A 16,014-nucleotide genomic window follows, 5' to 3' on the forward strand; every position below is an offset into this window, starting at 1 on the left:
TTGAGAATCCTGTTGTCTTAACTGCTCTGAGAACTGAAGAGGAACATCTTGAAAATTAATGTTGTTAGATTAAATGTGAATAACGGCAAAAGCACACATCTGGATGGCAAGATTGTTACAATATTTAAAACATAAATTTCTCATCAGAACAGCCATTAGCCACTTCAATAATTGAATTTTCTTTTGGCAAACTTAGTGGAGGTTTAGCAGCAGGTGCGTACGTGCATACTTAAAAGCTTAAGATCAGCACCGCGCCCCATGTGCTTTTTGGTTTTTTGTTTGTTTGTTTTTGAGGCCATGACATCACCGATGTGGAGAGCACCTTTAGTTTGTAGTCTTCTGGGTTGGGTGGTATTGTGGGGGTCCTCTAGTCCGAGTCCAGTAACCCCCTGGTTATAGCAGCTGCTTCCAGGCACCCCTGGCGGTTGGCTGCCGGGCCTCTGCCTAAACCTTCCCGGGGCTCCGGGTTCCTTTTGGAGGTGCCCCTTCTGTTGACAGACAGCAGCCCTTTTTTGAAAGTTCTCCTTCATAGAGCTGCTTATCCGTTGTGCTCATGTCTCCTGGTTCTGCTCCACGATTTTGTTTTGGCTTTCTCAGAACATTTTTCAGAGTTGATTTTAGATGATCAAAAGTCCTAAACTAGAAATTTCTAATTTAAAACAATAGGATCATCAAATGATTGTGCCCTGCTTTATTTCTTAAGTAGGAGAACTCACTGGACTAGGAAAGAAAGGACCTGGCTCCTCGCTCCCGCTCCACCTCTTGTCAGTTGGGTGCTTTGGGCCAGTAACCCTTTCTGAGTCTTTTTCCTTTTTTGTAAAGATGATCACGCCGCTCCAGGTGCCAGGCCACAGGGTCCTTTGAGAATTGGACCCTCTTGTAGTCTGTTCATTTCTTCACAGGTATATGAGGTTATATCGCCCTTGTTTTAGAATGGGACATTTAAATTTTTTAGTTATTGATTTTTAGGGAGAGAAGAAGGAGGAGGGAGAGAGAGAGAGAGAGGAAAGGGGAGAGAGTAGGGGAGGGAGAGAGAGAGATTGATTTGTTGTTCTACTTACTCATCATTGGCTGCTTCTTGAATGTGCCCTGACCAGGGATTGAGCCTGCAACCTTGGTGTATTAGGGCGATGCTCTAACTAACTGAGCTACTTGGCCAGGGCAGAATGGGACACTCTGAATCATAAATATGATGACTTAGCTCAGGAGTTTAGGTAACAAGGCACAATGATAAAAACATGATGCCTTCTGGCAAGCCTTAAAACCCCGTGGAAGTGGTAGGTTACAATTTGGTTTGTGCTTCTTTATATTTATTGTAGAAACAAGGAAGAGATTTTAAGAATTCAAGCATAAAGAAAATATATGAGTTATATTGTGGAAGCCAACATATTTGTTGGCTTAAATTAACATACACCTCTTGATTTGAGTTGGTATTCTTGCTACAAATCAGAATTAAATTTAAATGCAAGGAGGGGGGTATTATTTGCTAATAATTTATAGGGTTAATTTTTTAAATTCAGAACACTCTTATTTTCTATTTTGAGGTTACCTGATTCTACTCTGGATACCTCAGATAACCTGCTTTATTTGCAGCTGTATTGGCACCTAAGTTTTCTTGTTTGCTTTGTTTGCAGAGAATCCTTTCATAAAATTGGGAATTAACCCTTCCTGATCCCAGATGGGTGTTAGGATGGCACCTCAGCCCAGAGCAGTGCTGGGGGGCTGCAGGGAGGCAGACGGGGGAGAGGCGCTGCATCCCGGGGGGCGCAGTGCGTGAGGGAAGCCGACTGGATGACGCACAGGCGTGCTCCTGTCTGTCAGGGTAGGAGATACCTTGCCTTTCCTCTTTTTCCTTTCCCTTTACTTCCTAAAGTCAAGCAATGAGTCCATTTTTTAAGACACTCTGTCTGTCTCACCAACTGGAAATGTTGTACTTAAGGAGAACTTAACCCCAGGGTATACAGTGGCATTGTTTCACAATAGCAGTTTGGGGGGAGAGATAATGCTGACTAACAGGAAATAGTAACGCAGCGCTTTAATTGAAATTGGGGCGCGCAGCACAGGTTTTGAGCTTTTTGTGCACATGTGTGTCTCATGTCTTACAAGAAACATTTAGTTCTCTGTGACAGTATTTCCGAAAACTCATGTATATTTATGATAAAACTCTTACCCTTTAGTAGTGGTTGAAATTTCAAAGGAATCAACTGAAAGTCGATTAAAGCACGTGTATTACTTCAGTAGCAAGCAAATCAAAGCGGTGATACCAAATGTGCTTTTTCAGACCCCGCACGTCCTCTCCACCTTGCTCCCAAATGGGCAGCTTGGGATCGTCGCCTCTCCCCACTGAGGGGCTCTGCCTGGCACCTTCCGTTGTCATTGGGTGGCTGCTGATTAAGGTGTAACCTTAAGCCTCATAGTATTTTGATATTAGATAAAGTATACATGCTTTAAAAAGGAATAACAGCCTGACGCAGCTTTCCATCACCCACAGGATAAAGGCTAAGGCCTTTTGCCTTCCTAGCGGAAGACACTGTGGGATCTGCTTAATACTCGTGAAGGTTACACCAGGGGAGCAGGTGTTGTAGCTCCTTTGTTTATGTCACGGGAGTGCAAGGACCAACTGAGTAAACTGGAGACTCGAACACACAGCGCTGAGTGCTCTCCAGTGTTCGTGGTAGCTGTTCAGGCGGGTAGAGAGTTGTTCCCTGTGCTTTTCGTCAGCATGTCCTGATGACTGATGATGCTGAGCATCTTTCCATGTGCTTGTGTGCCACCTGTGTGTCTTCTTTGGTAAAGGGTCTGTTCACATCTTCTGCCTTTTAGGAAAGAATGGGTGGTTTTTATTTCTGAGTTCTAAGGGTCAGATCCAAACCAGGTTCATGACATGCATTGCATTATGTCGTTTAAATCTTTTCATCTATAGGTTCTTCATCTCTTTATTGTTTTCCTTATGTGAGAAAAACCCAGAATGTGAGAAATTCTATAAGATAAATGGATTTTGCGAATTACATCCTCAGGATGTTCTATAATACGTTTTTCTGTTTTCTGTGCTTTTTGTAAACTAGTTGTTTGGGTCTAGAGACTTCAAGCTTGATTTTCTTTCTTTTCTTTTTTCTTTCTTGTATTGTTTTGGTACTACAAAGGTAGCATCATGCGCTTCCATGAGGAGGTATATAATACATGATCATCTGCCTTTTTTGTGATATTAAAATTGATTAGTTAGCTAGGGCTTACCAGTTTGATTCACTCATACTATAGCCCATCAGCCTTTCACCTAGTGATTTTAGGAGCCATTGAGAATCTTTGCCTAGAGCCATTGTTTCATTAGTAGTTACAAAACGGTGATATCCTAGATTTGTCAATTATTTGCTATTTGTTAACTAGAATACTTATAGCAAGAAAACTTTGCCTCATCAATTACTTGTTTATAGGGAACTATTTGTAAGTAATAGCAGGATGAATGTGGGTTTTGTTTTTTTTCTCTGTTCTTCCCAGTTTTCAGAGTAATAAATTCTGTACCATTCTTCATAGGTTAATAGTGAGGATTTTATCTTTTAGGACCATCATGAACTCACGGATTTTAGCATACTTGTCTCAGTGCCTTGCACTAATTCTTTCTGGTACTCAAATGGCTCATCCTTGGTCACTGGAAGCTCCTTCAGGTTGGTCCTAGAGGCCTTTTGGTATCTGCTTTGCCTATGGAATAACAAGATGCCCCAGGCTCATCTCACAACATGTTGATTTTTTAATGTCAAAAGCTATTGACCTACCATGGTAGCAATGAGCTACTTGAATCTAGCACCCGGATCTTGGTCTCTCATACCATTTTCCAATAGAAGAAACCAGGTCTTGGTGGAGAAATGTCTAATTTAAAGAGTGGGGCAGGAAATATACATGAAGAGTCTGGAAAATCTTGTGTCAGAAAAGTAAGGCAGTGCTAAAAGACACACACACACACACTAAACAGTAAACAGGCAGCAGATGTGGGGGAGGGGATCCCAGGAGCCAACCGAAGGACCTCCCAGTGGCCAAAGTTGGAACGGTTTGAGCAATAAAATAAATGAAGTAGTATTGGGTTATACCCCAAACTATTAAGTAAATATCCATGTGTCCGTACTGATAAAAAATAAGTGTAATGGAGGAGAATAGACAACCCTCACTGGCAGGAGAGTGATGATTTAGGTGGATACTCCTCCGTCAAGTGCGGCTGCCTGTAGTCACGTCAGCACAGTGTGGAAGGGGGAAGGAGTCACTTTACAGTGAAGAAACCTGACAAATGCCATTTCAGCCTGGTGAGCAAGCCACTATCCACGGTGATAAGTCCTGCTGAGAGAATGTACTGCTGATACGATGTGAGGAGAAGGGCACTTCACCTCTGTGCTCATTCTCCCACGGCCAGTAACTCCAGCCGATCATGACAAATCCTAACAGAGAAATCCAGCAGAATACCCCAGGGTCCTCAAAACTGTCAAGGTCACCCAAAACAAGACAAGTCAGAAAAACTGTCACAGTCAGGAGGAGCCTCAGGAGGCTTGATGGCTAAATGTGGAATTGTCGATGGGACCCTGGGACAGAAAAAGGGCACTAGGTTAAAACTAAGGGAATGTGAATAAAGGGTGATCTTTGGTCAATAATAATAGCCCCCTATTGGTTTGTGAATTGTGACAAATAAACCATACTATGTAAGATGTTAAGAATAGGTGTTACAGGGGGGGCGTGTAAACCAGGTCACAGCCTTTCCTGGGGAGGCCACGCAGGCGGGCCGAGTCTGGAGTGGCTGCACCCTGCGCAGCGGTGCTGGGCGGGAGGTGTCCACAGCACAGGGGCCCTGCACAGCCGGAAGATGAAGGGGTTGACTGGGGGGTTCCTGTAAACTGTCCTTTTAATGGGGCCATTCAGAGCTTTTATATGTTGCTTTAGGGGAAGGCTTGGTGCGCTTAGCAGATGAGACGGCCAGGAACGGCACTAGGAACTTGGGGGAATTCTTTTTCCCTAACGCAGCCCTGACTGATAATATGGTGTAAACTCTATCCAGAACGAAGGTCTGGAAGATGTCGGGAAGGAATACATAACTATGAGGTTCCTGGGAAGTGTCCTAGAGAAACTGGGACTGAGAAGGTCATCCCCCCGACATTCCGGTTCAGACTGTTGGGAGGTCCCTAGGTCCCTGGGCTCAAGGGTGCATACTCTTCGCAAGCCTAGAAGGATGCGCTGCTGTCACCGGCCCTGGCAGACCCGGAGAGGGGCGCTGGGTGGTCGCTGCTGCCCGCGGCCGCGCCATCTCACGGGGCCCTCGGCTGGCGCGCACCAGTTCAGAAACCGCCGTTCCCAGGGAATTTCTCCGAGTCTCTTTTAAGGTGCTCTTGGTTCTTTGTTTAAATGACTGAATGCATCAAAAATGAAACTGGCACTCATTTTGGTTTTTTGAACAATTAAAGTTATTGCTGTTTCTCTTAATAAATTACAGAATAAGAACCGAGGGGTAGTAATCATATACAGGGATTTACTACTTGAGGTATTTGTATTTAGAGGTGGTTTCCCATGTATTTCTGTAAAATAGAAAGGATATTTATATTTATCAACACCATTTGAAGGATTCTTGCTGGAAGAGATGACTATCCTTGAGTTGGGTTAACTGACACAGTTTTGTTCTTCCTAAAAATAGTCCTAGGTGTCAGAAGTGAAGTGACTTATTGAGGGTGTTAGATCACTGCCCAGACAGGCTTTCAGCAGCCTGCCCTCTATTTTTACTGTAGATTTCTCTACTTGTAATAGTCCTCAATATTTATCGATAACAATATCTATAAAATGACAGAACATCTTACATTAGGGTAACAGGCTGGCATTTATTTTTTGTTGTTGTTGTATTTGGGTTTTTTTTTTTTTTTTTTTTTTTAAATAATCAAAGACCTAGGTCAAAACTTAGCATATCCTCTGTGTTTTTAGTAGAAAACACTCCCTTCAGCTAACAGCCTAAACACTGCCGTGCCCAGTGTAAACCTGAGCCGTTTTCCTTTAAAAGGGAAGGAAAGTTCAGCCTTAGAATGCCTGGGCACCCTACGTTCTGCCGCATGATCTGGGCGACTGAGAACCCAGCCGGCCTGCTAGTTGGTAATTCCTCAGCACTCTGGTATGTCCTCATGTTGCCAAGTGGACTGGAAGGATCTGAGAACAGGAACTAAGCTGCTGAGAGATAAGGCAGGCTGCTACAAACTGGAGAGGAGAGGAAATGAGGGCACTAATCCAGGGGACCGACAGTAGCAGTGTGACTTTATTTTTAAACCCAGAATTGTTGGAAGGATTTTTTCCCCTAATTTAGGGGTGCTGCCCACTTACCCAGTTTTACTGGTTAGAACTCACAGCAAAGAAGTGTGTGTGGGGGGACTGCATTTCCATTTAAAGCTGGTATCTCAGCTGATCAGGTTACCAAAGGATGCACTTGTGTCTGTGAACTTCTTGTTTACCCAGCAGCTACACTGTGTTCTCACTAGCCCAAGAACTCTTTGACATTAGAAGTAACTTTAAAATAGTTCTTGCCTCTGCTCTTTCATGTTTGTGTTGTGCTGTGACTATGCCGGCTGTTTTCATGAAGAAAAGGGGTTTGATCATTGATGCAAACCAGATATGCGACCATACTTAGATATTAAAGCAAAAAGGCAAAAGTATAGAAAAGGTGGCTGACCTCTATGCTATCAAGCATGATGTCTTGCCATCAAGTACCATTTTATAAGGAAGGTCATAGTCACTGAATGGTCACTGTGTTAAGAAAATAATTCAAAACCAATAAGAAGGAATAGCATGTTATTGGTCATATTCCATCCCATAGTGGCCATTCTAGAGGCTGTTGATGATTGTGGCCTTAAATGCTGAGCCTGTGGCTTTGGGGACCAAATGGTAGTAGCATCTACTTCTGTGAATGGCAAGGCTCAGGCCAAATCATCGCTGGGTCTGAAAGAACTTGATAAAGATGACACATTCATTGCCTTTAAAGACTTTTGTTGCTGTGTCGACTTTGCTATTTTTAAAAAATTCCAGCAGTAATTTAGAGAATTTAAAAACTAGACTTAAAAAAGTGAATCTGGACTCGTTGTCCCCCTGTCTACCTGTGTTGAGGGCCTTGCTGTGTGTGTCTACAGCTCTCTAACTGCAGACGGAGCGCTAGGTCATGTCCATTCAGTGAACGGAGCTCTACAGGGACAAGCATGTCTTAGCACCTAACACTTTGTAATAGGCAGGCAGGCAGTAATAGCTGTTGTTAAAATGCCTTTGGGAGTTGAAAACAACCTGCTTGAAATATTTTTTAATAACCTTTTATAGTTCAAAGATGTAACTGAATAAGTACCATAACTTCTAATTATGTATTGCTCTTTGGCACAGTCTATTCAGAATTACCGTGTGTCGGTATTCAAAGATTATCACGACTCTGCCCCCCCTCCCCCCCAGCTCTGCAGGGAGGGTGTGTGAGCAGCAACAATTGGCGCCCACGCAGCGGGTGGGGCGAGCACTGTGCATGCAGAGCTGGGACCAGAGCGAGGCAGGATGGCTGGATGGGCTGCTGGGGTGTCTGTGTCCGTGGGAAGTGCCTTTGGTGTGGGAGCCGTCACCCAGCTTAGATTTGACTGGCGACTGACTGCCATGTCTCAGGCTTTCTTTGATTTTTGCAGAATTTTGAAGAACAGCTACAGTATTTTTACATTTAAAGTGGGTAAGAATTTCCTCTTGGAAAATTTGAGGGTTTTATTACGTACCTTACAACTTACAACTAATGCTAATACCACTGAGTGTGGTGGACCAAGGCCGTGGGCCGCTCCTAGCACTCCGGTACCTTGAAACCAGACTTAAAGACCTAAAATCATTGTGCTCGCGGTACAGCAAGAATGACCGGGACTTTACGTTGGTCTCTGTTTTGGACGCACACGGGCTTGAGAAGGGCTCTGGTCATTGTGGGACCTTGACAGTCTGTCATTGTACAGTTGACCCTCCAACGACATGGGTTTGAACTGCGTGGGTCCTCTTATACGTGGGTTTTTTCCAGTAAATATATAGTCAGCCCTCTGCGTGTCTGAAGTTTTGCATCCATGGAGCCCGCCAACCACAGATGGAGGGCTTCCAGTTGTATGCGTTGATCTACGCCATTTTAATACGGCCCTTAAGCATCCATGTATTTGGTGTTTATAATGGCCCAGGAACCAGCCCCTCGTGGAAACTGGTGGATGGCCACAGTTAAGTTTGGATGGAATCAAAAGGAAGAGGTAGGTTTTTGACTATGCGTGGGGTCAGGGCCCCTGGCCCCCTCGTTGTTCAAAGGTCAACTGTGTAAGTTAGAATTTAGAGACCACTTACACAGGCGCCACATGTACACAAGGGTTATTAGTTTATTAGGCACAAAGCCCTGGGAGGAGACGGGATTCAAAGCTTTCTTACGAACGTTAGGCGCGCTCTTGCTGCTTAATGGTAGTCCTAGTTTGACAGACACACGTACACACGTCAGTATATGTCCGCATGTCCGTGGGCGTTCTGGCTCCCAGCTGGACTTTTCCCAAGAGCAGGGCCTGCTCTTCTCCAACTCCATGTTGGCCACAGCAGCACACTCTAAATAGAGCTCAGTGCCTGGCTGACTTGATTCGGCATGATCGCCAGCGTGGGCCCGTCAGGTGACACTCAGGGAACATGCGCCACGGCACACGCAGCGAGCTGGTTTTGTGGGTCCTGTGTCCTTAGGGGTTTTCTGGGCTCTTTGCGGGCTGTCCTTAGGCACTTCCCTGACCCCACAAGCCGCCTGCCAGAGGGTCTGCCTCTCACATGAGGGAGCGGAAGTTGGGGAGGATGAACATGATTACCCAGATGGAGAATTTTTCAAATTTAAAAATTAAATATTTACATTCTAACATTTTGAAACTTACCATTTCTTCCTGTTTCCTCTGTGATAAATGCTAAACAACTTAGATATCTTAAATGCGTATGGTTTCCTAATTGGCCATGTTTAGATGCTGAACAATTTGAAAATAAGAATCTAGAAAAGATATAGAAAATTTCACGTTGGAAGGAAAATGAAATTAAGTAGACCTTGTCGCTCCCTCTTTCTGTACTAAATCAATAGTTCTCTGATTCGAATACACAACAGAGTTTGTGAAAGTTGTTTTGCCACCACACAGGCCTGTCGGATGAGGGACCCTTGCACTGGTGAGAGGCAGGGCAGGTACAGGTGACCTCTGGGCCCTCTGAAGTTGCAGCGATGGGCATTTTCATGCTGCAGTTCGCCATTTGTCAGGAAGCCCTTATTTGGGTCTGGTTCCCCGTGACTCTGCCATGTGTGTGGGCTGTGCCCTGCCCCCTCCCGGATCTCCACACCCTCCCCAGGCTTTTCCTTTGACCAGGCATCCTGCTTAGTTCTGAGGTTGGATTTTTCTGTAGGCGTAATCCGGGCCCGCTGGCTCAGTCCCTGTGGTAACCATCTTCTTGTCTGTTTTCTAGGTGGTGCTGGTGAGGTGGAATGAGCCATATCAGAAGCTGGCCACGTGTGACGCGGACGGAGGGATATTTGTGTGGATTCAGTACGAAGGAAGGTGGTCTGTGGAGCTGGTCAATGACCGAGGGGCCCAGGTGAGTGGCTGCGGCCTCTTCCAGGGAAGGGCTGCCGGAGACACTGCACGCCCCACGTGTTCCCGGGCAAATGGAAACTTCCCAGGAGAAGGGGGAGTAGAAATGAATGAAACTAGAACGCCACTTTTCTGGCTTCAGGAGTATATCACCAGATAAAAAGAGAAAGACCATACTCCCTGCTCTCACCTGCGCTGCTGTTGCGGGGCTGCTCCCAGTTTTAAAGCTTTAATTGAATCTGTGAGACCAGTTTTGCACGCAGCGCGGTGAGTGCTGCTAAGTTGGGATCCCTGCGGCACTGCTGGCGCATCACTGTTTTGCTCCCTTTCACAAGTACTTTCCCTCGCGTGGGGATCTTCGGGGCCCCCTCACGGGGAGCAGCCCCACGTGACTGTTCTCACGGCCACTCACCAAGCTGAGTCTCTAATGCGTTCTTCTGTCGGGTTTCAATCAGGAGGCCACCGAGGCCGCCCTCAGTGCTCCCTTTCTGATCCAAATGTGTCTCGCTCAGAGGAAAACAGTTTGCTCCCGGGACGCCCTGCTGAGCTGAGCTGAGCTGAGCTATTCTATCTTTAAACCCGCTCCCTTGATTCTTCTGGTTTGGGGGACAGCTCTACTCTGTTTCCTATGTGAGGCGGGCCCCAGGGAGCCCCTCTTCTGTGCTGAAGGGCACACACCCCGTCCCAGAGACTGAACAGAGCTAGGGGCCCTTATTGCTGAGGGCTTTCTGAGACTGCCCTCCCGGCGGGGCTTCCCTGTGACAGCCTTTACCCGTTTCTGAGGGAAGGACGCTCACCCGCTGCTCGCAGACCTGCTGCTTAAATAAGCCCCGAGCTCCGAGTGTGCAAGCCAGAGATCGGTGAGGCGACACAGAACGACAAGGAGTAAAGGTCTTGTCCGCAGTTGTTAGCGGACTGGGATCGTTAGGAGATGTCCTCACAGAAGACAGATGTACCTCTGGGTGAAAATAGAATTTCCTTTGTGAACTTACTTATCTGGTAGAGTAAATGTAATGATTTTGACTGACCGACAGGGCCACGTCAGTTTCCTGCATACCTCCACAGAGTGAGGAAAGAAGAGCTAGGGCCCACCCTGCGACTACTGATTAGCCTTCTGCGTGGGGACGTGGAGATCGCCATGACCATGAGCAGTTCATGTCACTGGGCGGGGCGGGGGAGAGCGCTGTGGTCAAGGGCCTGAGCCCTGAGTCAGACCACACAGGCCACGAATCTCACTCAGTGACTTCGTAATGGAACATACTTCTCTGTGCCTCAGTTTCCTCATCTGTACCATAGGGACGCTAATGGTGTGGGCCTCAGAGAATCACTAGGACTAAACAAGACTCGACATGGGAAGTGCTGATAGCACTGTCCGCATATGGCAGTCTCCACGAGCTGTTAAGAGTGTCCGTGGGCTTCACGAGGCACTGTGACCTCTTAGCAGCCACGCACAGAGCCTGCCTGCCCGAAAGTAGTAGCCTCAGTGTCAGCACCAAAGACCGGCTTCAGGTCTTACAGCAGTGAGTCTCCGTGGCCTTCTGTAAAGTGGAAACTTCTCTGAATTCGACTGCAGGGGTCTCTGAAGGGCTGTGATTCTCCCATCTGCCTAAACGGGAATGAGCTCCTCCCCTGGAAAGGCGCCGTGGTCGGGGAGACGCGTTTTCGCTGGGATGGCAAGAGGGCTCCAAAGTATTACACAGAGAAAGAGAGTGGGGGGGGGGGGCTGGGAGGGCCACCCCAGTGCTTCACTTTTCGGGTGTTCTCACGCAGTCTCCACGGGATCCACAGGAACCCTTTTCAGAAGCTACTGTTATTCTCAGTCAGTGGGGGCGAAAACCAGGTCAGGGGGTTCAGTGACTTGCTACAGCGAGAATTTGAACCCAGATTTAAGTCGAGAACACTCTATCACACCATCCTGTTCCCTGACAAAAACTGCTCTGTTAGTAGAAATGCATGTATTCACAGTATATTGATAAGACGTATTGTTCCAAACGTTTTTTTAGCTTAATTGCCTCATGGTTTTTTATTCCTGTATTATGGCTTCCCAAAGTGCTTATTCTTTCCGTTCTGGATGCACGTTTGTCGTATTCCATATTCCGTATTCTAAGATACAGAGCAGATTGGACATGCCTGAGAGAGCTCCCTCCTGCCCCTCCTTGTGTCAGACGTGACCACCGTCGGGTGCCAGTCTGTGCGCTTTCCCTCTGACATGGAGCATATCACCCAGGAAAGGTGCTTTCTGGCATCAGGGGACCGAAGGCCTCTGTAGCTAGAAAAACCTGACTCTTGATCAGCAATGCCTTTGGAGGAAGATCTTGATCAAAAGGGGGAAATGTGAAAACGAATAAACAGAAACCCCACTTAAAATGAAGTTGAGAGATGGAAAGAGAGAACCCTTCCCGTATGTGTCACTCAACGCACAGGACCGGCCCCACGGGAAGAGCGGCACCTGCATCTCCGACAGGAAGTGACCCCACGTGACTGTCAGCAGGAGGAGGGGAGAGTTCTCCTGGCCCGGGAACAGCTCAGCCAATGGGAGGCGGCCATAGCTCAGCCAATGAGACGTGGCCACGCTCGGAACTTCCAGTTCCCTCCAATGGAATCTTCGTTTTCAACAGCCCCGCCCCGCCCCAAGTCTATAAAAGAGACGGGGTCTGTTTTGTTACTGGGGACTTGGGGTGTGGGTCACTGTTGGACTGCGTGTCACCAGTTGCCATTCTTTGTTGTTCCCAAAGAAAGCCCTCTGGCTGGCTGGCTCGCTGCTGAAGGTCGACATTATAGAAAAGGGCTCAGGCTTGAGCAGCCTGCCAGCGCGGTCACCGCCTCTTTTCCTCCTGACTGGCAGCCTGCTGAGGAGGGAACCTCCTGTCACCTCTAGAGCAGCTGTGTGGTCCCTACCACCGCCATATTCCTCAGCTTTGCTTGTCATTTAGAGGTGGGTGCAAACAGGCATATTAGGAGCAAAGGCAGGAAGGAGGAATTCAGGCCCGGAGGTGAATGAGCTTACGTGGGCCATAGACCACCTGGAAGTACCTAGACTCTCACAAATGGCTGTGCCTACTGGGTTCCACCAAAGTAGTTACTGCATCCTATGATCTGACTCATGTCTTTTTTTATATAGTTTCACTGTTTGGTTGCTTTTAATTGTGTTGAAGTCAGATCTTAATTTGAGTAAAGAATGTCACACTCTGGTGATGATGAATCACTGGTCGAAGGATCAGTGGCTCTGTACACCTGACAGTGTCTGGTAGGAGGAGGGACAATGTTACGACTTGGCAGAGGAATGTCCTTGAAATCTGCTTAGAGAAAAATAATGCTTTTTAGAAGAAATGATAGGTGATCCTTGTTCTACAGCTTTCCTTTCATCGAGACAAAGTAATCAAACATCTGGCAAAAGCGAAGTGATGCTGTAACAATTTCTTTTTTTAGGAAGTGATTGGGTCCTTTATTTCAGAATTGAGTCTGGAACAGTGCGTGCATAGTTTTACAGTAGTAGTTGCCGAGGCCGGTCTGATGAAAAGCTGCCGCGGGCAGGGGCCCGCCAGGCTGCTGCTCAGCTTCAGTGAATACAGGACTGAGGATGCTCGTTAGGGAAGCAGGAGCCTGCAGCCCTCTGCAGCTGGAAGACAACCAGTGGGAGGGGCTTTCTGCTCATTTTCTTTACAGCATTTGGCACTGAGTTTCCCGTTCTCGTTTTTCCGATTGCTGTGCACTCTTGTCACTCTTTGCTGACCTGATTTAGTAAACCCAAGTAGTTCATGTGTGAATATCCTATGTTATAATTTTTTGTGAATGTGACATTGGTGGGGTCTTGAACGAGATTCTTTTCACTGACTATATGTTTCAGCCCGCTACTCAGATTTTTTTCCTTTTAGTACCAGTATTTTCCAAGATAAATGAGTTAAAATAGCATGTAAGTAAAAGCATTATTTTTGCAAAATGAAAGAACTTTCTAATTTTATTGCAGAATTAATATGTTGTCTCTAAAACACATTTTAAGTTCTTAAGAAAAACTAGATAGTGTAATTGGTCAAAACATAAGGTGGGTAAAACCAAAGTTTTGAATTTACCTAAGAAAACAACTTTTTTTCTGTAACTTCAGACGAGCTAGCTGCTCAAGGGGCATCTCGCAGATCCCTAACCTTGTCACAGGGGAGACTTTGCTGACCACGCAACATAAGCTCATAACCCCTGCTGGGAAAACAGCAAAAAGTTCACATCCCTTTGCTACGTGTTCATTTATTTTATTATTATCTGCAATGTGATATTCCAGTAATGTCACAAATTTTAAAGAAGGTCGAACATTTTTAAGTATGAACAATGGTGAAGACTATAGATGCCAATTTTTTTTGTTGTTAAAAAAGATGAAAAAGAAAAGACAATATAAAATGAAAAAGTAACTTCTGGTGATAAGAAATAGGACTAAATACAACAATAATTAGAGTAAATATAAATGGACTGATTTCACAAATCAAAAGATAATGCTTGACAGATTATAGTTTAAAAAACATAGCTGTTTGCTGTTAAGAACCACACCTAAACTTAAGGACATATGCAAGTTTAGAGTAAAAGGATGGAAAAGATATTTTGGGCAAATATCAAGGAATAAAGAAAGCTGCAGTAGCTAAAATAGGCTTTAAAAAGACAGAAAGCAATGTTTGGTTTACAGAGGATTACCAACCACATCATGATAAAAGCTGTGGCTTGTGAAGAAACTTTTAAATATGTGTGCGCTATTAATAATAGCCTCAGAATATAGGAAGAAAACTGACCGAACTGAAAGGGGAATTTAATAAATTCATTGATATCCTCAGAGGTTTCAGTACAAACACAAATCAGCAAAGATACACAAGATCTGAATGACACAGTAAGCTAGACCTGTGGACACATATACACTCTGAACCCACCAGTAAGAGAACATACATTTTCCTCAATTTGCAAAAATTGATCATGTTCTAGTATTCCATATACTTTTATGTGAAGGTGTAGACAGTAAATTTTTAGAAAATATTTTACATATCTATTTTTAGAGAGAGGGGAAGGGAGGAAGAAAGAGAGGGAAAGAAACACTGATGTGTGAGAGAGACTTAGATCTGTCGCCTCTCACACACCCCCAGCTGGGGACCTGGCCTGCAACCCCGGCCTGTGCCCCGACCAGGAGTCAAACCGGTGACTTTTAGGTTCACGGGCCAGCACTCAGTCCACTAAGCCACATCAACTAGGGTCAGATAGTAAATATTTAAGACTTTGTGGACTAGGAGTCAAAATGAGGCTATTATGTAAATATTATATAACAGGAAACAAAATGGATTTCCAGAAAACTCTTATTAATGAAATTTGAAACTTCATTATGGCCCCTGAAATTTGAATTTGCTGTATAATTTCACATAGAACAAAATGTCATTCTTCTATTTATCTATTCTTCTCAACCATTTTAAACCATTCTTAATTTGTAGGTTATACAGAAACGGGTGGCAGGACAGATCTGGCCAACTGGCCATAGTTTCCCAGTCCTGTTTTAGGACATAAATAAAACCTCAGCAAAATCCATTGGTGGGTATCATGATTATAGACCATGATTTCTGAACACAGTGCAGCTAGGTTAAAAGTTAATAACAAAAAGGTAAATTTAAGAAATTCTTCTATATTTGATAATTTTAAAACACATTGTTAAATAGCCCATGGTTTGAATAATAAACTTAATGGAAAGTTATAAAATCCTAGCCCTGAATGATGTTGAGATCACATAGCAAAATGTGTGAGAGATGGTTAAAATGGTGATATGAGAGAATTGTATATCTTTAGTTGTATTAGAAAGAAAAAACATATTCTTCTAATATAATGTAAGGATCATTAATCAGATAGTTATCTACCTTCTTTACAAAGTTACCAAATGAACAACAGTACATCCCATGAAAACAGATTATTTTTTTAAGTGGAAATTAATGCAATAGGAAGAAAATGATACAGTAGAGATCAACAAATACAAAATTTGTTCTTTGGAAACAAGTTTCAAAAAAAGACAAACTGCTGGCAACACTGATTAAGAAAGAGAAAACCTAAACAATTGTATGAATGAAAAGCTGATCATGACTATAGATAAACTAGGTGACAAGGTGGCCAAAGTAATTTTAAAATGCCAGGTAGTTCAACAGTGGGAAAGAATAGTCTTTGACAGATGTGCTGGAACAACTGAATATCTGTATTGCAGCGGTGCCCAACCTTTTGGGCACCAGGGACGGTTTCCTTGAAGGCAGGGGAGTGGGGACGGGGGACAGATGGGAGGCGGAGCTCAGGCTACCTTTGCTTGCACAGGTTCCTTATGGGTTGCAGACCCCGGCTGTATTGTTTTAAAAAAGAACCTTGATTCTTACCTCATACCCTTCATAAAAATTAACCCTAAGGAAGTTATATA

At 44.9% G+C, this 16,014-nt stretch overlaps 1 protein-coding gene across 1 annotated transcript in view; it reads left to right on the plus strand.

The window, feature by feature from the left end:
• Positions 1-16,014, plus strand: part of TULP4 (TUB like protein 4) — a 124,309-nt gene that overhangs the window by 58,754 nt on the left and 49,541 nt on the right. Inside the window, exon 2 of the mRNA XM_090280036.1 lies at positions 9,475-9,603. Coding sequence (XP_090136162.1) covers positions 9,475-9,603 — 129 coding nt within the window. The remainder of the gene's footprint in view (positions 1-9,474; positions 9,604-16,014) is intronic.

The sequence above is a fragment of the Furipterus horrens genome, unplaced genomic scaffold (genome assembly GCF_987537825.1).
Source record: "Furipterus horrens unplaced genomic scaffold, mFurHor1.1.pri manual_scaffold_6, whole genome shotgun sequence".
NCBI lineage: Eukaryota > Metazoa > Chordata > Mammalia > Chiroptera > Furipteridae > Furipterus > Furipterus horrens.